This window comes from Indicator indicator, chromosome 7 (assembly GCF_027791375.1).
Source record: "Indicator indicator isolate 239-I01 chromosome 7, UM_Iind_1.1, whole genome shotgun sequence".
Lineage (NCBI taxonomy): Eukaryota > Metazoa > Chordata > Aves > Piciformes > Indicatoridae > Indicator > Indicator indicator.
The window spans coordinates 16812455-16836816 of NC_072016.1; the positions used below are offsets into that span (position 1 = coordinate 16812455).

At 38.5% G+C, this 24362-nt stretch overlaps 1 protein-coding gene across 5 annotated transcripts; it reads right to left on the bottom strand.

Annotated features, from left to right (window-relative positions):
* Positions 1–1269: 1269 nt before the first annotated feature.
* On the bottom strand, positions 1270–23888 carry MAPK8 (mitogen-activated protein kinase 8). Of its 5 annotated transcripts, none has more exons than XM_054382457.1 (11): positions 23767–23888; positions 21796–21925; positions 20104–20162; positions 19825–19963; positions 15297–15462; positions 7952–8023; positions 5822–6004; positions 5008–5132; positions 4278–4341; positions 2354–2431; positions 1270–1409 (listed from the first exon to the last, which is right to left on the bottom strand). In XM_054382457.1, exons 1-11 carry the CDS (start codon positions 23886–23888, stop codon positions 1270–1272), a joined length of 1278 nt encoding a protein of 425 aa, XP_054238432.1. The 5 variants fall into 5 exon arrangements, with proteins under 5 accessions (XP_054238432.1, XP_054238430.1, XP_054238433.1 ...); XM_054382455.1 differs by having other exon boundaries at positions 1270–1415; XM_054382458.1 differs by lacking the exon at positions 7952–8023 and adding an exon at positions 8375–8446.
* Between the last annotated feature and the right edge of the window lie 474 nt (positions 23889–24362).

The window sequence follows — 24362 nt, forward strand, 5'->3', positions numbered from 1 at the left end:
AATCTGGAGCTTCAGTGCTGAAAACTACTGAATATTTATGACTTAAAATGAACCACTATTAAGGTTTCTGCTACACTGGTCTCATGGTGAAATGAAAGATAAATGTTAATTTATACAGCACTCCCTCTCCCTCCTTTGGATGGCATATATTGCTCACAATGCATCAGCTACAGAAATCCTGAGGTTCTCCCTACCCCTTAATGGTTTCTAGCAATCAGTTACTTTCAGTGGAGACAGCTGAGTTGTGCCCCTAGTGCATTCAGATCGTGCCCTCTTCTCCCCCAAAGCGCTTGCCTCAGTAGGCAAAACTAGTAAAAAACAGAACTCCCAAGAATCACATCTTACATGGAAGTATAGCTACAGCATATTAGTTTTCCCCTCACAGCAGTCTAAACATCCTGGATACACTTCATTTTGCGTGTACAAAAACAGGCTACAAGCTAGAAGTCAACAGTTTATTTGCATCGTGATGTGTTATTCATGACGTATCCTTGCGTTTTATGGTGATCACAAGATTTGGCATGCCACAGCCCTGCAGAAAACATCACATCATTTTGTTAGGCTAGATATTTCTGCAGCTTTGGAGATACGCTTTGCTTTCCTAAGTTCATTAAACCATTCAGATGAAGTTACTTTGCAAAGGATTATATACTGTTTGTCTAAAAAAAAAAAAAAAAAGAAAAATAAATTAAAATGTCACTGCTTGTTGCTTTTGCTGAAGTATCCTAGGCAAGTGGCCAAAATAAGAGGATTTGTTAATTGCCAGCACCACAGTATTATGCCCAGAACTACAACTGACTGCACTGAACTCTCACCCCCTCCACCTGGACATGGACATAAGACCAAGCATAAAACTTTGAAGGATATCATGAACAAAACATATGGAATAAATTCTAATTAAAAAATTTTAAACCTATAAAATCTTAAATAATTCATTATACGGTAATGATCACAACATTAATATGTGCTTTGATAAAACAAATCTTACAAATTCAGTAAAAAAAGATCAGCAGCATAATAGTAAAGCAAATATGCAGATTTTAAAACCACCATAAAAATTATCAGGTTTAATACTTTACAGTTAATTACAGGGGAAAAAAAAAAGAAAAAAGGCTGCTTTTAACACAACTTACAGTTTAAAATTACAGCACTTTATAATGAATTCTACAGTTATTTTTGAAAAAACACTCAAAAATACCACCAAATTTTAAAGGTGCCCTATTAACGACTAGAAGGACCCCCCTCCCACCCCCCCAAAAAACCAAGTAGTCATCTACAGCAACCCAGAGGTCCAGCTGAAGTTTCTAGACTGCTGTCTGTATCAGAGGCCAATGTTGGATCTGTTGACATTGAAGACACATCATTGACAGATGACGATGAAGATGGATGTTGTGAGCCATTGATCATTGCTGCACCTGTGCTATGAGAAACAAAACGGCAAATCAGTTGCAGATACAGTTGCAGGGTTCAGTACTTGCATTAGTCTGTCTCTTCCTAACTGTCATTCCTTTCCCCTGTTTCAGCAAGTTTGAAGATGTGTCTCATTCTCCTGTCAATGTAAATAAAGCCTACAAGTCTTTGATGGAGGCCTTAATTAACGCTATCTCAAGAAACACAAAACTCACAGGGCATGAAACCTGCTAAATTACAGGAAATGCTAATGGCAGAAGGTTAGAAGTCACAAACAGACAGTACTGATAAAGCCAGAACTAAGATACCTTAAAAAATGCTAGACTATATTGATGTATTTCCATAAAGAAAGATCCCTGTCAGATGCTCCCCTTCAGGCTGGGAAACAGCTGGTGTCCAGCCACATCGCATACGTTCGGCCTCAGGTACATGGGAACTTTGCTAGAGTTGGACTTCAGTGCACTCTGAGCAGAGTCAGCAAAAGCTGTCCAACTCTTTATCATAATTTTTCAATAGCACAAGTGAAGTCCTGTCAATGGTCAGCAAATGGGCACAAAGGTCAGCAACAGTTTGTGAAAGTGCTCCATAAATTTCCTAGTAATCACATTTCCTTACTTAACAGATGTAAATAGTGGTTAGGTATTTATTTGAAACTGCACCAGCTACCCATCTAACCAGACTGTGGCAACAGAGTACCAAGATGCTTCCTGAGGGTCAAACTAAATGAACAATAGAGGGGGATGCCATTAGAGGAATTTACCAGATGAATAGAAAGAGATATCAACCCCATTCAAACAAACATCTCAAAGAGAATTCAAGAGGTTATTGGTCTTTTAGGAGTCATACTTCTAAGGTAGTTTACTTTTGGATGTCATGAACAGCTTTACTCCCTGCTGACCTACAACTCAGTGGAGCTGTGCACTGTGCTTTTATTGTAACCAACCTAAAGGGGCTGGTTGTCCACGTATAACCCCATTCTTGGTTCTCTCTTCCAGGTCCATGACTTCCTTGTATATCAACTCTGAAAATGCAGAGAAAGGAAGGCAAGACTGGATCAATAATACATCTCTCATTAAAATGTACATCTACATTTCATAGGTTTATTATTGTTTAGAATTGCTCAGTTTTTACCAATGGCTTCTTTGGCACAGATAAACTTAATCAGCAGTCTCCAAAGGAATAGGTAGGAACAAGCCCAACTGGCACTCTGCCATTCTCCCAGCTCACATTTGCCACTGAATTTCCTCAGCAGCAACAGCTAAGGGTCCAGGTCACCATAAAATGGAATACAATGTTGGCATATAAGTAGTCACTCCTAATGAAAGCAGGAACTTCATCTTCCAGAGATGGAAGTTCCTTAATCTTTAACAGGTTAGAAGTCCTTTCAACATGAATTAATCACACAATCTGTGTACTAGCCAGAAGTTTTCCAGGCCAATGACATCTTATTATCCAGAAAAGACTTCAGTTGTTAATCTACAGAAGCAGCAATAAAAGTACTAAACATGTTTAACACAACTCCTAAGAAGTAGTATTCTGACAGTTCTTATCTGTCGCTGGCAAACTAATGCAATGTACAAACAGTTAGGAAGGAAAAAGTGTTTAAGAATTATAATTTCAAGGACAGTGGGAGTCTCAAAAATAAATTCCATATTGCTTGAAATACCCTCAGCATATCTGCTTCCAAAGAGAAATAACTCTGCTTGGAACTTCCATTATTCTCCCTATCTCTGCCTTTACAATTAAAACTCAGTTTCTAATATTAAACAACTTAAAAATATGGTAGTACTAGATTTTACAGACTTGTGCACTAAGTTCTTCCTTACATGCAACATTAGATCTGCATTTTTTCTTAGTGCTAAAACCTCTGCAATGACACCACGTTTTTTAGAAGCAATTTCAAAATGAAGCACAAGCTTTACAAGTAACAACAATGTTCTTACAATCTATCATTTTAACACCTCAGGAAATATACATACTAAACCACTAATAAACATGCTATTGGACGTATGAGTCTTATGTCATACTAGATCTGTTCCACGTCTCAAACCCATCTGTTTTCTCAGGATCCCACAGCTCATAACCACCAGCATCTCCAACATCAGCTATAACCTCTGTTGCCCATTACTAATACTCCTTATGGCTGCTTTTTCAAATCCTGTGCTTGCTTTCAAAATGTACTGTTACTGCTATATGCTTTCCACTTGAACACTAGTGCTCCTATTTCAGACTTACATTAGTCAAACTCCTGCTGTAGCAGTTTGTCCAGATCTACCCTCCCTAAAAACACTGCTTTATGGTTTGCAAAAAGTGACTCTCAAGAGCACGTCTTAATTTCATTACAAAGGTTTGGTACCTTTGCAGGAAGATTTTAGTGTCTCAACAATCAGGAAGTTGTGAAGCATGGACCTATCCCCACACCTTTCCAAGCATAGAACCATAGAATCAACCAGGTTGGAAGAGACCTCCAAGATCATCCAGTCCAACCGATCACCCAGCCCTACCCAATCAACTAGACCATGGCACTAAGTGCCTCATCCAGTCTTCTCTTGAACATCTCCAGTGATGGCGACTCCACCACCTCCCTGGGCAGCACATTCCAATGGGCAATCACCCTCTCTGTGAACAACTTCCTCCTAACAGCCAGCCTGTAGCTCCTCTGGCACAACTTCAGACTGTGTCCTCTTGTTCTGGGACTGGTTGCCTGGGAGAGGAGACCAACCCCCACCTGGCTACAACCTCCCCTCAGGTAGCTGTAGACAGCAGTTTAAGTAAAGACTATTAGGTTGCACAGAAGAGCCTAATAACAGTAATTGTTGGGGCCCAGCCTACACCCAAAAGTCTTGTTACACTTAAAATGTTCTTACCTTTCCATTCTTCTATGGTGTGTTCCCTCTCATCTAACTGCTTATCTGGGATCTTTGGTGGAGGCTGAAAAACAAAACTAACTCATGATAAAGCAATCAAAAGAGATATAAAAACAGAATAAATGAAAAAAATAAAGTAAGCATTCAGAATATTAACTTGATTTAAAAATACTGTATTTACATGCTTGGACTCAGCCTATTTCTTAGATGATGCTACACATTTTAAAGTTATTCTGGTTACCAGCTTTGCTATATTACTCTAATAATTAAAATAAGAACTGAATAGTCCAGTAAGATTGCAGCCATCTCCAGCCCAAACAGCACTTTTTACCTACTGTTAATTAGTAACTTTTCCCACTAGCTATTAAAGATCAACAGAATTCCAACTGCACTATCTACATCAAGCATCTTTTCTATTCTTAGTGGGCCACAACTAACCACCTTTCTTAAAAAAAGAAAAAATCACAATGTTCTCATATGCTTAGTCCCTCTGTTTACCAGTGTTAAGTACTGAAAGCTCAAGATCTTGTACTTGGATTTTGTTGAAATGCTCACTTTCTAGTTTAAGAGTACTATCAATTGGTACAACTAAGAAAATATTTCTCCTGCCCAGGACTAAACACCTCAGACTCCATTCAAGGGCAAATCAAACCATACTGAAACAGCTAAAGCTCACAAGTTTGCTTTAGTACAGTACATTCCTAATCAGAACCCTAAAACAAGAACTTACAGCTTCTGCTTCTGATGGATCATACCAAACATTGATGTATGGGTGCTGCAGAGCTTCATCCACAGAGATTCTTTTAGATGCATCTATAACCAGCATTTTTGATAACAAATCCCTTGCTTGACTTGCTGCAAAAGTGAAATTTTCTGTTTAGACTAGTGCCATATACAGTGCACACAGTACAGCATTTCAAAGCTCCAAAGGAGAAATGTTCCATTGATAGGAAAAAAATAAAACAATAATAGAGTTACACAGGTGGAAGCAGTTAGGCATGCTTCACTATAGATTTTCAGCATGCTCTGCCCCTTGGTGTGACAGCCTTATGGGAAATATAACGTAGCTGGCAGCACAGCCTTGGTTGGAACAGCAGTGGGTATGCATGTACTATCACTCTCCAAAGTTTATAGAAAAAAAGTCTGCCATGACTGTTAGTCACAGAAAATAAGGGAGGCTGTGACTCCACTGAGTAGGTGACTTTTAGAACCAGCAAGTAATTTCAGTAACTACAGAATATCTACATATTATGAATATCAACCTTTATTTTCATCCCTATCTAATTTTTATTCCATCTTCCAGCACCTCACTCTTCTATAAAACACGTTGGCATTTGTCATTGAGAGGAATATCTATTTTTTTTTCTTTAGAAAGGTTATCTCCAGAATAGAAGTTGTTTCAGAGAAGATGAGAAAGCAGAGGTAAGCATCACCAGCACGTTCACCCATGACAGGATGATTTTATTGTGAAAAAAACCCAAGATACATTTCTGTTCAATATATTTCACTTTTAAAATATACAACACAAGGAAGATGCACCTTACCTTTAAGCTTATTGTGTTCAGAGTCAGCTGGGAAAAGAACATCTGGAAAGAGTTTTTCAAAACTATATCCAGCATATTTCGGTCTGTTCTCCACATACGTTCGGACAGTAGGTTGTAATTTCTTCATAAATTCAGGACATGGTGTTCCTAGCTGCTCTATAACTTTATTCCATTGATCAATATCTAAGGTTATACAGCTAAGAAAAACATTTGTGTCCAATTTTCAGCTAGTAAGTTATGTTAAAGCCACATGAAAACCTCAGAGAGAAAATACAGAAAGTTATAATAAAATATCAGGCTTGTCAGCATTAACTAGTATAGAGAAAACAGTCAAACAAAGCATGAATGACAGTGCAGCCAAGGCAACATGTATTTTTCTCAAAAATCATCATTAACTAGCAAAGGATATAGATCTTTGTATAAACAGTATAAATGAAAAGACTCACAAAATATATTAGCTGAATTTAAATAAAGGTGCTGCTTGTTCTCTGAAGAACTCAATTCTGATCTGAGCAAGTATTCAGAGCAGTGAAGCTACTACACATCACCAAGGCACTTCTGAGAACTACCCCTTGTAGGTGCTTGTTGTTCTCACTGCGATACCTCAGCTCTGACCTGGACTCTCCCAAGTTATGATCTCTCCCTGTGGACATGCAACACTGATCACCAGTGGGTACACAAAGGATGAAATATTGGCCCACATAAGTCAATGACAATTTTGTCAGAAACATTAACACAGAAAACAGATGCTACGTGCAAGTAACATCTTAACTGAAAATTTGTGTAAGTTAAAGGGGACATTGACCAGTTCACAGCACAATAATTTAATACATGTTTACTGAATAAAAAACCCCAAACAAACAAACAAACAAACTAAAAAAAACCAACAATTTTTGCCTCAGGAATTTCAAGCTTCAGATGGTTCCGATACTGGGAGAGAGCTTGGGTAAAATTTTACATATCCATATCTCATTCATACATTCTCCTCAGCTTTTGCTTTTCAGCTGCTGTCCAAGACTGGATACAGGGCTTACCTACACCTTCAGTTGGATGTATCAGGCCCCCTCTTATGTTCTTATTAACAGAAAACTTTTATATAAGGATTTTATACGTGTGGGCCTTGAAAACAAGTATTTATACTACATGGCACCAAGCCTAAACTGAAAAGCCAGGATAGCAAACCAGATGCATCAAGCTAAGCATGTTGCAGCTCATGCAGTGACAGAGCTGTGTGAAAGCAAGAATGCCCTACATCTCTTCAAAATCTTCACCCTTAAAGGGCACTGTATCAATTATTACACAGTTCATCTGAAGCAAAAGTAGGAAGGATGTCTGATAGTATCTACAAAACTGGTGTAACTACCAGTAAAACAAATAAGATGCCAAACTTTTTTTTTTTTAACATGATCCAGAAGTTTCAACCCAATCTGTTTGAAGTAGATGCTTTGTTGGAAGTACTATTCACAGGACAACCCATAAAAACACCATCAAGCCATTCACAGAACAGAAAGACAGAAGCACCAAATATCTCTGAAAGCTGTTTGCAGGATCATTTCAGCATACAAAAATACAAAACTAATGAAGCTGATTAGAATCTTTTGTAAATGACCTGTAGAACTTACAGAATAACAACTGCTTATATGTTTGAGTACTAAACAAGATTAGTAAATTATTACATAAAAATGATCTCCAAAGCAAAAATCAATGCATGTGAATCAGTAAAACACTACCTCAACAAAGCAAAACACAGAAGTCTTACATGTGGTAACGTCTGAAAGCAATGGACAGACACTATAGTAATTGGAAAAAGAAAAAATAAGAGGAAAAAAAGGAAAAAAAGTAATAAAGGAAAAAAGGAAAAAGATGCCTGTTTGCCCAAGTGGTATTTTGTTCATCTTGCTTAGATCTCTAAGACAGTCATACACATTGATGCTGGTTTTGCTTTAAATGGTATAACTGCAGACATTTTTGCAGCTTCCTGCAACCAAAGTAGTGAACTTGCAAATTCTATTTTGAAAAGGCAGTTTAAAACCAGTATTTTAAAAATTAGAACCACCTTAATCCACAACTATATTGCTGCAGCATCTTTTGACCTTTTACAACTACATCCTAGGCCAAAGGTAAGGATACGATCTGTACCAGGAAATAAAACACCACCTTTGATCATTTCTCCCATGATGCACCCAACTGACCAAATGTCAACTGAAAACAAAATGCAATGATATTAACATAAAAGATAGTTATTAAAATAAAGTAAATAAAAATATCTAGACACACACACATGAAGTGACTATAAAAAGCGTGTGTAATGAAAATGAGCGAAGGTGAATGAATGCTAACTACAGGACCAGCAGAGACTATGTCCTACTGCTAGGTGCAGCCTGAATATAAATGAAGTTTTTTATTTTTTTAAAGTGTATCACAAGAAGAAATCCATATTCATTTAATAAAAAAAAAATAAAACTATACAATATGTATTTTCATGACACAACATCAATAGAAAGGTTAATCACTTCCTAACTAATTCAACCTGCTGCAGCAGCACAAGGATACAGTCCCTTCCTGGAAAGAGGATTTTGTGGCAAACCATTTCGCCCATAATGCACCCCACAGACCATAAATCCACTATGTTTGTAGCACAAAAAGAAGGAAAAGCAAAGCAAACGGTCATTTAAAATTAAAAGAAGCATAACATGACTGCATCCTATAAACTGCAAAGACAGCACAGAAAGAAGAGCAAGTCTTCATATTAACCAACAAAAACACTTCAAAATATGCAGTATGTAAGGATTAGCTTTTAACTGTCTCAAATCCAAGGCAGAAAAACATCCTTTTGTTTAACACAGTGCTAAAGCAAGAGCAGAGAGAGAGAGATAGAGAGAGACACACATGAACAGAGCAGAGTAAGTCCCTTCTCCAAGCTCTGATGCTTGCAAGGCTATGTCTGCAAAACACTAGACTGAGGCACCAAAGATAACCATTTATTGAAAGTAATTCCACTGTAGTTGTAGGAATAATTTTTAAAGTAAACTGATGTTTTAAAATACTGTGCATTTAAACAGATACTAAATCTGTTTTAGGAGGAGAAATAATTGATCATTACACAGAAATTAAAGTTTGACATCAAGCATTTTCCAAAAGTGGAACTACCATGCATATCTCTCTCTAAATAAATAAAAAGCAAATGCAATCAGTAAAAGATCACTTAGAATTTTAGAGGATCAGTTAATGACAATATTAGTATGCCACTAAGATTTTCAGTTAAAATTATTTGGTTTAAAAATATTTCTCCAGTTATGCTGAAATAACATCTGATGCAAAACTCAAAAGCATTTTTTTTTGGTATGATATACACATTTTCTACATTACCTTTAAACAAATCACTTGGAGGACATACTCAAAGATGCACAAGTTTACTTTTTAGAAGTATGCCAATTTCTTTTGTGGTTGCTTTCAAAGATACTATTAACTCTGTATGCAGAAGTTTTCTTGAAGTTATAAGAATGAAATTGTATGATTCTGAATACTTTTACATCCAACTTGACACTGGAATTCCAGTAAAGCAGGTAAGAAGGGGTTTTAAATGAGAACAATTGTATACTAAAAATCACATGTAAAAGTTCTAAAGGAGCTCAATGTCAAGCAAACAATGTTGCTTTTTCTTGAAAAGATACCTTCCTCCTTATTTACAAGTTCCTCTAAAATAGTATCTAAATTAATATGATGTGAGATCATAGTTGTGCATATTAATAGGTCAAAATTAAGAGCCTGGTTCATTTAAAAAAATATTGTTAACATTTAATGATTGGTGGTAGTTTTTTTCTTAATGTATCTAAATCTGTTTTAAGTAGTTTGTGTCCAACAGGATAAACTATAACACTCATAATTGTACAGAGAAGTCTGGGAAGTGAAATATTGTGAGTCAGTGACTCATCTTCATGCCTCAGATGATAAATTACTTCAGAGGTAAAGAAAACCATTGCAAACCATTCTTCTGGTCATCCTATGAACCCAAACTTGTGATGTTTGGTGGTGTTTTGTTGCTTTCAGTAATCAAACGGGTTTGGGTACCCACTTTTCAGAAGGCAGAGGCAAGGAAAAAGAGGTGGTGGAGTGGCCCTCTATGTTAGGGAGACATACGGAACCATGCAAATTGATGAAGGTTATGATAGGGTGGAGTTCTTATGGGTAAGAATCAGGAGTAAGGCCAGCAAAAGTGATACTGTGGTGGGAATCCGTTATAGACCTCTCAACCAGGATGAAGAGGTAGATGAAATTTTGTATAAGAAGTTGAGAGAGGTTTCACAATTGCTACCCCTTGTTCTTGTGGTAGACTTCAACTTCCCAGATGTCTGCTGGAAATACAATGCAGCAGGGAGAGAACAGTCTTGGAGGTTCCTGGAGTGTGTGGAGGATAATTTCCTGACACAACTGGTGAGGAAGCTGACCTGGGTGAGGTGCCCTCCCTGCTTCTTGTGAACAGGGAAGGACTTGTGGGGGAAGTAAAGGTTGGAGAGCGTCTAGGGCTCAGCAATCATGAGATGATTGTGTTCTCTATCCTTGGGGAAGTAAGGAGAGGGGTGAGTAAAACTGCCACCTTGAACTCCTGGAGGACAAACTTTGGCCTGTCAAAGTCCCTTGGGAGGCCACCCTGAAGGATATAGGAGTCCAGGAAGGCTGGGTATACTTCAAGAGGGAAGTCTTAAAGGCTTGGGAGCAGGCTGTCCCTGTGTGCTGAAAAACGAGTCGGCAGGGAAGGTGTCCGGCCTGGCTGAATAGGGACCTTTGGCTGGACCTCAAGGACAACAGGAGAGCCTATGGCCTTTGGAAGAGGGGACAGGTCTCTCATCAGGACTATAAAGACGTAGTGAAACTATGCAGGGAGAAAACTAGGAGAGACAAAGCACAGCTAGAGCTCAACCTAGCTACAGCCATTAAGGATAATAAAAAATGTTTCCATAAATTCATTAACAACAAAAGGAGGACTAGGGAAAATTTCCACCCTTTATTGGATGCAGAGGGAAACATAGGGGCTAAGGATGAGGTGCTCAATGCCTGCTTTGCCTCAGTCTTTAGCACTGGAACCAGCAGTTCCCTGGACACCCAACCTCATGAACTAGGAATCAGAATGAGGTCCCCACAACAAATGAGGAAATGGTCAGTGATCTGCTACGCCCCTTAGACACACAAGTGTGGGGCCAGATGGGTTATGCCCAAGGGTGCTGAGGGAGCTGGCAGATGTGCTCACCAAGCACTATCCATTATTTACCTGAAGTCCTGGCTAACTGGGGACGTCCCAATGGACTGGAGGGTAACAAATGTAACACCTATGTACAGGAAAGGAAGAAAGGAAGATCTGGGAAACTACAGACCTGTCAGCCTGACCTCAGTACCATGGAAGGTCATGGAGCAGATCATCTTAAGCACCATTACATGCCATACAGAGCACAACCAGGGCATCATGCCCAGTCAGCATGGGTTTGACAGGCAGGTCCTGCCTGACCAACCTGATCTATGACAGGATGACCTGACTGTTGGATAAGGGAAAGGCTGTGGAGATTGTCTACCTAGACTTTCAAAAAGCCTTTGACACCATTCCCCCCAGAATTCTTGTGGACAAACTGGCTTGGACGAGCACACACTCTGCTGGATAAAGCACTGGCTGGGCAAACAGGCCCAAAGAGTGGTGGGCAATGGAGTTAAATCCAGCTGGCGGCCGGTCACAAGTGGTGTTCCCCAGGGCTCAGTGTTGGGACCACTTCTGTTTAGCATTTTTATTGATGACCTTGATGAAGACAGAGCGTGTCATCAGTAAGTTTGCAGATGACACCAAGTTAGGTAGGGAGGCTCTACAGAGGGAACTGGATAGATTGGATCAATGGGCCAATGTTCACAGGATCAACTTCAACGAGGCCAAATGCCAGGTCCTGCACTTGGGTTACAACACCACCAAGCAACGCTACAGGCTTGGAGCAGTGTGGCTGGAAAGCTGTCTAGCAGAAAGGGAGCTGGGGGTACTAATTGACAAGCGACTGAATATGACCAAGCAGTGTGCCCAGGTGGCCAAGAAAGCCAATGGCATCCTGGCCTGTAACAGAAATGCTGTGTCCAGCAGTGGTAGAGAGGTGATTGTTCCCTTGTACTCAGCTCTGGTGAGGCCACACCTTGAGTATTGTGTCCAGTTTTGGGCACCCCAGTACAAGAGAGATGTGGAGATGCTGGAGGAAGTCCAGAAAAAGGCAATGAAGCTGGTGAAGGGCCTGGAGAACAGATCTTATGAAGAGCGACTGAAGGAGCTGGGGCTGTTTAGTTTGAAAAAGAGGATGCTGAGGGGAGACCTCATTGCTCTCGACAACTACCTGAAAGGACGTTGTGGAGAGGCTGGTGCTGGTCTCTTCTCCCAGGTAATTAGTGATAGAACAAGAGGGAACGGCCTCGAGCTGTGACTGGGTAAGTTTCGACTGGACATTAGGAAACTTTTTTTCACGGAAAGAGTGGTCAGGCACTGGAATGTGCTGCCCAGGGCACTGGTTGAGTCACCAACCCTGGATGTATTTAAGGGCCATTCGGATGTGGTGCTTGGGGATATGGTTTAGGGATGAACCTTGTAGAGTAGGGCTATTGGTTGGACTTGGTGATCCTGAGGGTCTTTTCCAACCTGAACGTTTCTATGATTCTGTGAAATCCTGTCTACTTACATGTTTCTAGCTTGTACTCTGAGGATTGGTCCTGTGACTACCTCATTAGATGACTGAGTAAAATCTCATTATAGATTTGAAAAACTCTTTACAAATCTACTACTTATGTAGAGAGTATTTTATTCTTCAAAATCCTCTTTAGAGTAAGCTTACTATTTTCTATAATTCTAATAGGAAAAAAATACCAAATGAAAATGAAATTCAGTGTACATACTAGGAAACTTAAATATAGTTGTTTCAGAGGGTTTGGGGCTTTCTTTGCTATTCAGTGCTTCCTTCCCGATAATCATTCACATAGCTGCACAGAACTCTAAGTATGTTAAGGTATCTGTGTATGAAAAGTTTTGGTGTCCTACAGTTCCTAATGTCTTCAGTTAACAAGGTCTGTTTTCTTCATGCAATATACCCAAATGTGCTTTATCTCCTTCACGATCAAAATCTATTTAAGTTAACTTTACAATCAAGTTCATATGGGATCTTTGCTAGCTTTGAAACCATTAAATATTTCTTATGTGTACCAAAAGAATATCACTCTGCAGTATGTATCTTGGTCATCAAAACTTTTTATTATAGTCATCCCACATTAAGTTTAGCAGGGCACTGCAACAGCATAAAGCTGCCAGATCCTGTTTGATTAATTTAAAAGTTAACATTAACCATTACTTAGCTGTCAACTAACTTTTCCACCTTTTAACTTAACTATGGCTTTAAAAGGCTGAAAGAGGTATCAATGCTAAAAGGTGAGCATCCTGGACAGACCATGATTCTTAATGTCATTACACCCTTGATACCTCCCCTCCCTCCCCTATCTGAGCTCCTTGATGAGGCAACTCCTCAGGCAGCAATTAAGAAGAATAACAGTTTCTGTAAATAACCTTTTAATGACAACAGTGCATATGGAAATGCAGATTGTCTTCTGACTCAGCCCACAGACTTACTTTTACATTTGCCAGAAGTGTCATTCTTAATGACCATGTATTTGGCTTTGGAGAGACTGAGAGCTTTTGATATAAAAGTATATTTTAATTTACATTCTGCCACTTAACAGGAATCATGCCTGCTTAAGAAACAGAATTATGACCAGCATGACATGATGATCTAGAACAGTCTATTTAACTCCTATAATAACCTAAGCAACGTTTTAGTGGACAATGTTTCACACTTTCACAACCCAAAATTACTTAATATTTAAGAGAAAAATGTAAATTGGGCAAGCTAAGTCAGAAAACTTGTGACTTCCACTGTATCAATTCCTTCTGTAAAGCAGATGCATGACTCAGACTACAGATTTAGGTTCTTGATGTCTCCTAATTGGCCAATGGGGAGAAGGGGGGGGGAGGAAAAAAAATATTAACTTAAATATGTGTTTTCTACGAAACTTTCACTGTTATTTTTTTAACTTTCAGTTTACTCCACTCTGCCTCTGACTTCAAAGTTAAAGGAAAAATAGCCATCCATGAAGGCCATCCTCTTATGCACACTAACAGTCCAAACAGAAATAACATCCACAGCCTTGCCACAGCCTCACTCCTTTGAGCTAGCTTCTTTTATTGTCAGCACCAACAGAAGTTATTCTTCTTGGCTTTTATAAATGACAACAAAATCAGCTCTCTGTGCACACAGCAGCTATCATTTACACATGACCTGAAGTCACTTGTTGTAATAGTATGCAGTTGCCAGGCAAGTTTGCAGACTATTTTAAGAATCCTGAAAAGCAGAGCAAGCCCCAGTTTCGTCAGTAACCTGAGAAGACCATGCCTCACGTCACCAGGAGATAGCTAACAAAGCCTCAAATATCACAGCATCTCAAGAGCCTTACCGGAGGACTAAGTCAATGAGGGTTTAAAAAAAAAACATTAGCAGAGACCTCTGTGTCTGCCTGAGGTAAAAACTCCATGTGAGATGAACTGACCACATGGACAGCAGATCAGTGAAATGGCAGCAGAACTGGAGCTGCCACAACAGAATTTCAAGTTCAAGGAATGACAAGTTATTTTGGTTTCCTAAAGGATACTAGCTGCTTCATTCAGAAGATGTAATGTACTTGGTCATGTGTTTTCCTCAAATGCTGTATCCTTTCCTCATTCTAGGAGATATTGAGAGAGAAGGGCCACAGGGGGAGTATAAGGAGAAGAAAAATGTTTGCAAACATATGGACAAAACCAAATTACCTTGGAATTCGTCATGGACCTCAAAGAAGCTATGATGCTACATAACAGTACTCTCTGCATTCTTGACTCAAGGATAATACTGAATTTTTCTTCAGTAACATTAACTAAGAATTTAGTGCACAGGTTTAAAGTAGGTTGGTTTAAACAACAAGTAATGCCAGTTTGGGCTGGTTTGTTCCTCAGTAGCCTTTAAGCTCCCTACATCCTATATTGAATATAGTTAAACATTAAATTTTGGACACACATTTACTGATGAATTATAATTTACATCCTCATTAAAGTCAGGTGAAGCTGTATCAAGGTACATACCACATATTATGAAAACATATTTCCAGTTCTTCTTGGATGAAATGTCATCTACCAACCAAGTTATTTAAATTTTTAAACAAACAAGGCCCTCAATTTTTTTTCCTATTAAATGCAAACATTTCTAATGAGCTGAGTTGAATAAACAATTGGTGTTTCCAGAATCTGCATTTTGGTCACGAGACTAACTTATAAAATTTCTACATCTTGAAAAAAACATTAACATGTAAAATGTGGTGTGCCAAACAGAAAAAATAAAATAAAATAAAGCTATGTCAAAGAAAGACTATATTTGCTGACCGTTTTCTTTGTATCCCATCCCTAGGATGACCTCTGGTGCTCTGTAGTAACGAGTCACTACATAAGGCGTCATCATAAAACTAGTTCCTGCAGTTCTGGCCAGTCCAAAGTCAAGAATCTTCAAAGTGCAGTCTGACTTTACTACTATATTACTGGGCTTTAAATCCTTTAAAAAGAAACATCATATATGACTGCTAAGACAAGCACATAGTACTCTGCGGTTCACATTTTAAAGAAGATAATACTGCTGACATTCAACCCCACAAATACATCTAAGTTATTGCCACATCTGCAGTTTCTTTTCCCGTCACATTAATGCGCGTGCATTCAGAAGACTACAGAATTAATTCCCTTATTGTGCCTGTAGATTTATATAGCAATTAAAGAAGGAAAATAAAACCAGCACTACAACGCAGGTTAGCAATGTCTGAAATAAATTGAGGTTAGTAAGAAATGTTAGCTCTGAGAAAAGGTCTAGAAACTACTCACTGGAATAACGGTACAACTACAAGTAACATGACAATTGCTGGAGTACCTGGATGCAATAACCACTTTGATACAGGAATTATTATAATTATAACATGGATGCAAAAACTAAAAGGTTTCTTTGCTAGTTGAGCCTGTATTACCTCTCTTAAGCCAACACAGATGTTTCTCTGAACAGGAAGGAAATCCCCATGCACAAAGAAATTTTAGGTTTGAGTATATATCAAATTTTGGTGACCAAACCCAAAAGGGCACCATTGAAAAACTGCCAGAAACTGACACAGTCATTATATTGATACAGCTTCAGATCAGTTAGAAACTTGGTAACTGCATTCCCTTCATTTGAACCCTAGAACCACATTAACAACAGTTGCTTTACAACATCTATTTATACAGACACTACACAAGCGTACTTGGTCATTATCTCAGGAGAATCTTACACACAACTGAATGTCACAGAGCAAATATTCAGAGTAATTTCAGAATAACTTTGTCATCATAAAATCATTCATAGCACACTAAGCCGACATATATAATGCTTGGATCCTTTCTGCCTACACTTCAGTAAGATTAATCAGAGAAAAGCCCAAGATGTGGCAGAGAACTCCAGCATTTGAGCTGCAGGCATTTGATATAAGAGCCCTATCTTTCACTGTTTCACAAAGACTTAAAAGCGGCTATCTGCAAGATACATGTAGCATTCATTTGCACTTTAATGGCTTTCAGCAAACTCCTGAAAAAACTAGCAAAGCTGCATTAAAGAGAGGAAATCACAAGCGTTCCAGAAAAATAGTATCTTAATGGATAATTAAAAGTCTTGCATACTTGCACATTCACACATGCACTTCCAAATCACACACAGACCCTGCAGACAACTCTGGCTTAAGAGATTCTCAAATGTCACAAATTAATTCAAGTATTATAAGGCATTCCAACTATTTAATATGCATGTTTCAGATTCTGCTACAATCCTGTTTATTATCAGCTTTATTTTGCTGTTTGCTATTATTTGGAGGATTTTCATTGCAGAATCCCAGGTGCGTGATCATAGTATTAACTATACTCATCCTCCCAAAAGCTGCAGAATTAACACTGAAAATGTTAAGAGATCTTCCCTTTGCAAGGGAAAAAAAAAATCTATGAGGACAAGAAGCAAAAAGCTTGCAGAGTACAGTTCATCGGTAATTTCTAAATGTCATGTAGTTGTCATGAAATCTAGGAACAAGTTGTAATTTGGAACACAGAACTGTCCTTCAAAACAATGGAAGCAAGAGCTGACTGACACTGCATGTAAATTCACAGAGCCAATACTTCCCATCTTCTAAATAAACAAGGACTCAAAAGCTCCTATAAAAGCGAAGTTAGTTAGGCTGTATACATATACCCAGAATACATAGCAGAAGATGTCTTGCCTAAACTTAAGAATGCAAAAGGTCAGTCCCTAAAAATCAGAGATTATTTATGGCTATTCTCCCACTAGAGGGAAAGAGTAATTCATGGCTTCTGTAGGTTATTCCTTTTCTAAAGATTTGTGTAAAGGTCTTCCATAATTAGGCACCTTTGTTATATGCTCAATATCAGGCAGAATACAGTATTTCAGAGCCTCCAGGCAAGACTAATGAGACACTTTGCATCCTTCAGGAAGTCAGCAAGGCAAAACTCTGCAATGCTAATGATTCATCCCCTTCAGACTGCAAAATAAAAATGAATGTGTACTTCTACACTTGCTGGAAACTCCATCTCTGCAAAATGTTTTGAACACAGTAATGTTCATTTGCCAACGTCTGTTAAAGTCAATGCACAGCTATAGTGAACTCTCTACCAGTATCAAATCTTTTTGCACTGATGTGGCAACTAAATATGCTCCATACAACTTCTAGATGAAATTGTCTGAAATCACTGCCTTGCTCCATGCCTCTAGTTTGCTATGAAAACCCCACTTGTTTCTAATGGTAGGCAATACTCAGTGCTACAGGCACATAGACAGAATGCTGTAATTTACATCACTCAGCAAGCTTTGAAAAAAGTTACTGAGATGCTGAGGTTATTGCAGGTGTGTTAAAAGCAGGAGAATGCAGTTAAAAACTGTGAAACTACTTACACTAAAAAGGAGCCTAAAACTCTGAAGGACACTAAAGAAGTGCACTAGATTGATAGAATACTCCACAGGCAGCCACAATAGTGCAGCCTGTTTAAGGAGTTTCAACAAAGTAATTAGCTTTAGACATTAAGAACAGTGGTGCTTGAAGGCCAGTGGAGAGGAATAAAGAGTTACTATTGGCAGTTAATCAGTCTATATGAAATATGTCCCTTTTCATGCATGCCCTTCTCTTCTGAAGATTTTGATACTTTACACCTTGAAGTACAAAGGCATAATGCATACAGGTAACTAATGAAAACATTTTGCCTGTACATACTTATTCTCCTAACAAAGTCTGAGGAGAAGCTGTCAGTTGAAAATCTAGCATGAAGACATGCAAGTGAAACATATCTGCCCACATTCTTCAAAAGCATTTATACATACATATGTTGCTATTTGAATAGCAATTGTATCTATAGTCTCTCTGGAATAAGGCACCCTTGAATTTTGGATTACTGCACAATATGAAGTGTTTCAAAGACTTCATCCATATTTACAGGGGAAAGAATTCTATCCTTGAGGATGTCTTTACTCCTGCCCAACAGCTACCCAAGTAGTTACTTTTCTACAAATAAATGAATATTTACATGTATCCATGACTTCTACAAGCTTAACCCCTACTTTTGAAACATGTTAGAAGTTCCCTCCTGCCTGTGCTAAGATTCACAGAGACACTCTTACATTATGTACAATGCTTTTGCCTACCTTCTCTCATCCATCTCTTTCAAACACAGCAGCTAGGGCACACTGCATATAAGAAGGCAGTCTTCACCTTCCCTCCCTGAGATTCTCACTGCAATGAGGCTACTGATAAGTATTAGAGTTAAGCAAAAAGAAGCAGTTTTTGACCTTTCAACCTGTATTCTCCACTCAAAAAACTGCCCCAGTTCCCTTGAAGGAAAAACAGCATACTGAACAGGATCCAGCCAGTAGGCTGTTCAACACGCCAGGCACATTGAGGTGAACTACCGAATTGGACAAGCAATTCTTGTGGTAGCACTCAGACCTGCTGTTCACGATTTGCTTTGTTGTGTACGTCATCCATGAGGAAGACTATGCAGTAATGACTGGAAGTACTACACATGAATACATTAAATCATATTTACTGCATTATTTCAGCAATGAAAACTTTCAAAATTCTCTAAAAAAAAATCACAATGAAAAATGCAGAACTGTAAAAATACAATCTTACGATCTCTGCTGTTTGGGGAAATATCTGAAAATTAACAACTAGACAATTTCAGCAATGTTTACATTGCATGTGTGATGAGATGTACATATACATATGTATATATAAGATGTTCAACTTGTATAGGCAACTTTAAATTCAGACTTTCTTGCCTGGATTACAACACACACACACACACACCCCATTTAAAAAGCAGCAGTCAGTTTTGCCTGCAGGCAGCCTGAATTAATGCTTTGTGACACACAGGTGTATGAAAGTTCCACTTACGGGTCTTTACCACCATCTTTTTGTCTGGAGACCTAAGGTATTTATTCATTACTCTGGTAGTAAAAGTGAGGAAATAAAGTAGGCAGCTCTTTCAAAAGATGAGATTTCAGGTTTGGTTACCAAAACAATAAAGGCAGAAATGCTTTCAGATATTTTTTCCTGCCATGACTACTAAAATAGAACATTATATAGAATTAGAGGAGGTAATGTAACTTGCTGCAAAAATCTTTATTTGCTCTCTGCAGATTATTATCAAGTCATTTAAACACTCAAAGTTCATTCCAGAATTACACTGGAAAAACATTAAATGTGATGGTTTCCTTTCAGCTTTAGCTCTCTGTCTCTAGATCAGGCTATGGATCACCTTTTCTGCATTTTTTCTGTCTTTTCAATGTTCAAGGAAAAACGCAGTGCAGTGCAAAATACATATAGTTAAATTCACTTACCCTATGTATAATTCCAGCCGAATGAAGATGTTTGATACCACACAGCATTTGATAAAGAAGATAGGACATTCGTTCATGGTCTAGCTCCATCTGAATCACTTGGCAGAGATTTGCATCCATGAGCTCCATCACTATGTAGCTTATGGGGGGGGGGGGGAGGAGAAAAAAAAGAATAATCATCAGATAATCCTGCAATTTCATTGCATTCTTTCCCTTGGTCATCTTCCTGTGTGAGCATTTTTTAAATTAATTCTCAGCTTTAGTTCAAATCACACTTACACATCTTGAAATTCTTCCAGGGATTTTTGTGGTGTGAACACATTCAGTAGGCCGATTATCTGTAAAAAGTGGGAGAGGAAGTATAATTGCACCAAAACAACAGCAAAGTGGCAAAGTCAACATTTCAAAGCTAATGCTGAGTATTCTGATGCAAACCTCCCAGTACACATAGAAGCTCAAATGCTCAGTGGCTCAACTGGGCCTAATATGCTGGAACAGACAGTAATGATTTTAGGAAGAGCATTTTTCCTGCACAAATCACATGATCTAGAGACACTCTCTGTGTGCATTAACAAGATGATATTCAAAACTTAAAATCTAAGGAAGCTAGTCAGTCTTTCCCTGCCTCCCACTTTTGGTCTGAAGAGAGCTGGTAAGATTTTTATTGCATATGAAAAAAAATTAAGCAAAACAAAAACTACCTAAAAGACAGCTCTTTGCCACTGACCAAGGAGAAGCAACAACTCCACCCAAAGTGAAAAACAGATTCTTGGAGCTGCTTCAGGACATTTCCCCAGATGCTAAGAAAGGATGGGATGTGCAGCTACTCCTTTTCAAGGGAGAGATTTGTAGTAAGTTAGCATCATACAAATTATGCTGTTAGGTAAACTTCCATCAAAGAACCCACACAAACTATCTCTGTCTTAGAAAAAATACAAAAGTTTCCCAAGTAGCTAAAAAGCCAAAGTAAGTCTTCTATCACTCCCTCCTTCCCTATCAGCCAGGGTGATTTTTATCTTACTACTGAAGAGGGATTAAAAGAGAAGGTGAGGAAAGCTGCACACAGCTCTCTGTAAAGGAAGAAAAGCACCAATACCAGCTTTCTATAGTTCAACCCTCATAAATTTATCACTTCTCTCCCCATTTCTATGATCTGGTCTACATCCCAGCTTCGTAAGTACCAGACAGCTCCTGCTGCAACACACAAGATTCCTAACTCATTCATGAACCAGGAAAAATCTCATAAATTACTACAGCCTTGTTTCTCCTATTCGTCTAGCAAGTGCAGCAGAAACAAGGATGCACTTTTCACTCATGGTATTCCTATTTCCCAGCTGCTTGTAAAATGTAGCAACGTTAACACTGACCCCCTTCCTAGGTTTGAAGGGAGTACTGAAAGATTAGTCATGTATTAAAACTAGTTAATAATAAACACTCTGATAGATCAAGAATCAAGAAGGTTGGAAGAGACCTCAAGGATCATCGAGTCCAACCTGTCACCCTACACCTCATGCCTATCTAAACCATGGCACCAAGTGCCACGTCCAATCCCCTCATGAACACCTCCAGGGATGGTGACTCCACCACCTCCCTGGGCAGCACATTCCAATGGCCAACCACTCTCTCTGTGAAGAACTTTCTCCTCACCTCCAGCCTAAACCTCCCCTGGCGCAGCTTGAGACTGTGTCCTCTTGTTCTGCTGCTGGTTGCCTGGGAGAAGAGACCAACCCCCTCCTGGCTACAACCTCCCTTCAGGTAGTTGTAGACAGCAATGAGGTCTCCCCTGAGCCTTCTCTTCTCCAGGCTAAACAGTCCCAGCTCCCTCAGCCTCTCCTTCTGTACTCATCATGCAATGATGAAAAATCTATATAATCTGCAGAGGACGCCATCCTCTGAAGTAATATTTTTAACTTTTATGAAGAATAACCTTCCAGTTAAGTTTCTAACATTTAAAACAGACACTGCACTCACGTTTTTATGATTAACACACTTCATAAGAACAAGTTCTCTGTAGGCTCTTTTAGCATGGGTTTGGTTCTGAAATGGTCGGCTTAACTTCTTGATTGCAACATTTCGTTCAAGGATGGCATCGTAAGCTGCACTGTAATTAAAAATATCATTACTACATCTCAGGTTCTTTAAGCTGTGACAGTTACCATTTTTTTCAGATACCCTGTATCATGTCTACAAACAAACCGAATTTCCAGTATTATTCAATGTTTTAGGGAGCAAAGTGCCCTTGTATGCTGAATGATTCAACATTTAGAAACGTTTCCCAGCTTCATAGTATGAATACATCACAATCTCCACAAAATACAGGATCTCTGCTTTCTAAAACATATTGCTAAAGATACTGAGCTATTGGTACTCAAGAACAGGCTTAAAAAAGATCCAAAACACCTCAAAAAAGAAGCACATCAATTGTATGTAAAGCCTCCACACTAAAAGATGGGAGAGGAAAATTAAGTTATATAAATGTCCCATGCTTTCACTTACGAAGTTGCTTAATATTCTCATGAGAATGAGAGCATCAACATAAAGATGAAACAAAAAAAATGTCAGCAAAACATTAAAATCTTGATGTCACTGGCTTTTACTTGGTAAAAAGAAAGAATAGCATTTTGTCTGCAGACTAATGCCAAGACTGTCATATGATTCAGTGACATAGGCTGCTCAGCTAATGAAGACTGCCACTAGGGACAACTCCCATACAGATCACATTTCCAAGACAGGAAAACAAGGATTTTATTTCCTGTCTGAGGTAATATAACAGCTGACTATCATACAGACACAGGAAAAAATTATCAGTTGACTAAAAAAGCTTCCACAGGGAAAATCCTGTTGTCTTGTCTCTTATCTAGAGTGGTACTCAAACCCAAGGAAGAACAACTGCCAGTAAACAGTCAGATCTACTAAATCCAACGAGCTACTTTGAGAAGTGTGTGGTCAACATAATCTTGAATGATTATTTTTTTAAACATCATCAAAACCTTTAGTAACTATGGAAGAAAGTAAAAATTGGAACAATATACACCAGTGATTTCTGCATCCCCCACACACAATGGTATCCTTAGTCTGTTTCAGTATTAGATACAGCCTTTAGGCTGTCTCCTTAATATTCCTCCAAATAAAGTTGGATGTGCTTTTTAAAGAAACAAAACAGAAACCACAACCCAGATCACAAGACTCATACCCATCAGCTGCAGACACAGGCAAGCTTTAACCACATCACCATTCCTGTCCTTCTTAAGGATCATCAGACCCTCCCTCTCTACATCTTCTCTTGACCATTTTAAAAAAAATCTAAATGAATCTTAAACCAACATTTATCTTTGAGGCAGTGTCACTGCACAAGAAACAGCGCCAATAGCAACAAGATGTCACAAATCTTAAATCAACTGGATGCTTCAGTCCACACAGCAGAGCTCCCACTCAAAGAATTAAATTGTCAAGTAATATTTCCCTAAACTGCATCAGGTATTTACACATTACAGTGAGTTCAGCATCACAAATGCTCATTAATAGGTATTAGGGACTAATCAGATTACGAAACTAACTGAAACAGGCTCTTAAGCCATTTCAAGAAGTAAAATCATTTACAAATAGCAAACACTATATAGAATATTTGTCTTTTTTTTCCACTGTAAACAATGTGTCTTGGGATTAGGATTAGTCTCTATACCCACGTCTTCCCTGACCCCATTAATTTATGGGACACAGCACAGCTGGCTGAATTTGCACAGAAGGGCATAAGTTTGAGCAGGAGGGACACAGGTAAAAAGTAACAGCCCTTGCAGAGGAAAACAGTCAACAACTACTCTTGCAATGTGTATGCAAAAGGCAGCTCTCCACTCTTCTACTCAGTAACATACACCAGCTAAAGGACTCAGAAAATTCTATGAAAGAATCTAAAATTACATTTGCATTTTAAAGAAATCTTACCATACTATCCCTTGTGCTCCTGATCCTATTGGTTTTAAGTTTTGATATCGTTTCAATACAGTGAAAGTAGAGTCTCCAATTTCAACACTGTAGAAATTGTTGTCACGCTTGCTTCTGCTCATGACGGCAACTTAGTTAGATTGCTTCATCCAAATTTTGCTTCTGATCTGTAAAGAAATCAAATTTGAAAAACTAAGATTTTACAACTGTATGTAACATAAGGCAAAATTATTTATTATATAGAAGATGTTTCCCCATAAGTCCAAAATATATGTTGTTTTTAAGGTCTACATCAATGAGATGGCATGTGTCTGAAATGTTTTATTTTTAGCAATGTTCCTCAAGTAAGATTTCAGAAGGACAAAAGTAAGAAAAAAATCAGAAGTGAATGGATGGTACCAAAAATCTTAGACTACAGATCAAAAGGCAGGAAGATACATATCATCCAGAGCTCCAACAGTAATACCATCCCTTCACACACAAACAGATATGCAGCAAGGGAACAGAGTTTGAACCAAACACTGTCCAGAGGCCCCTTCCAACCTGAACAGCTCCATGACTCTGTAAGCACAAGAGTCACAAAACAAGTCTTCCAG

Coding starts and splice junctions, on each gene's coding strand:
- MAPK8 (XM_054382455.1), bottom strand. CDS start 23,888: ATGAGCAGAAGCAAGCGTGACAACAATTTCTACAGTGTTGAAATTGGA. Junction 6,005..7,951: donor TTTATTTCCTGGTACAGATC/GTATCCTTACCT, acceptor GTATAACCTTAG/ATATTGATCAATGGAATAAA. Junction 1,416..2,353: donor TGGACAACCAGCCCCTTTAG/GTTGGTTACAAT, acceptor CTCATAGCACAG/GTGCAGCAATGATCAATGGC.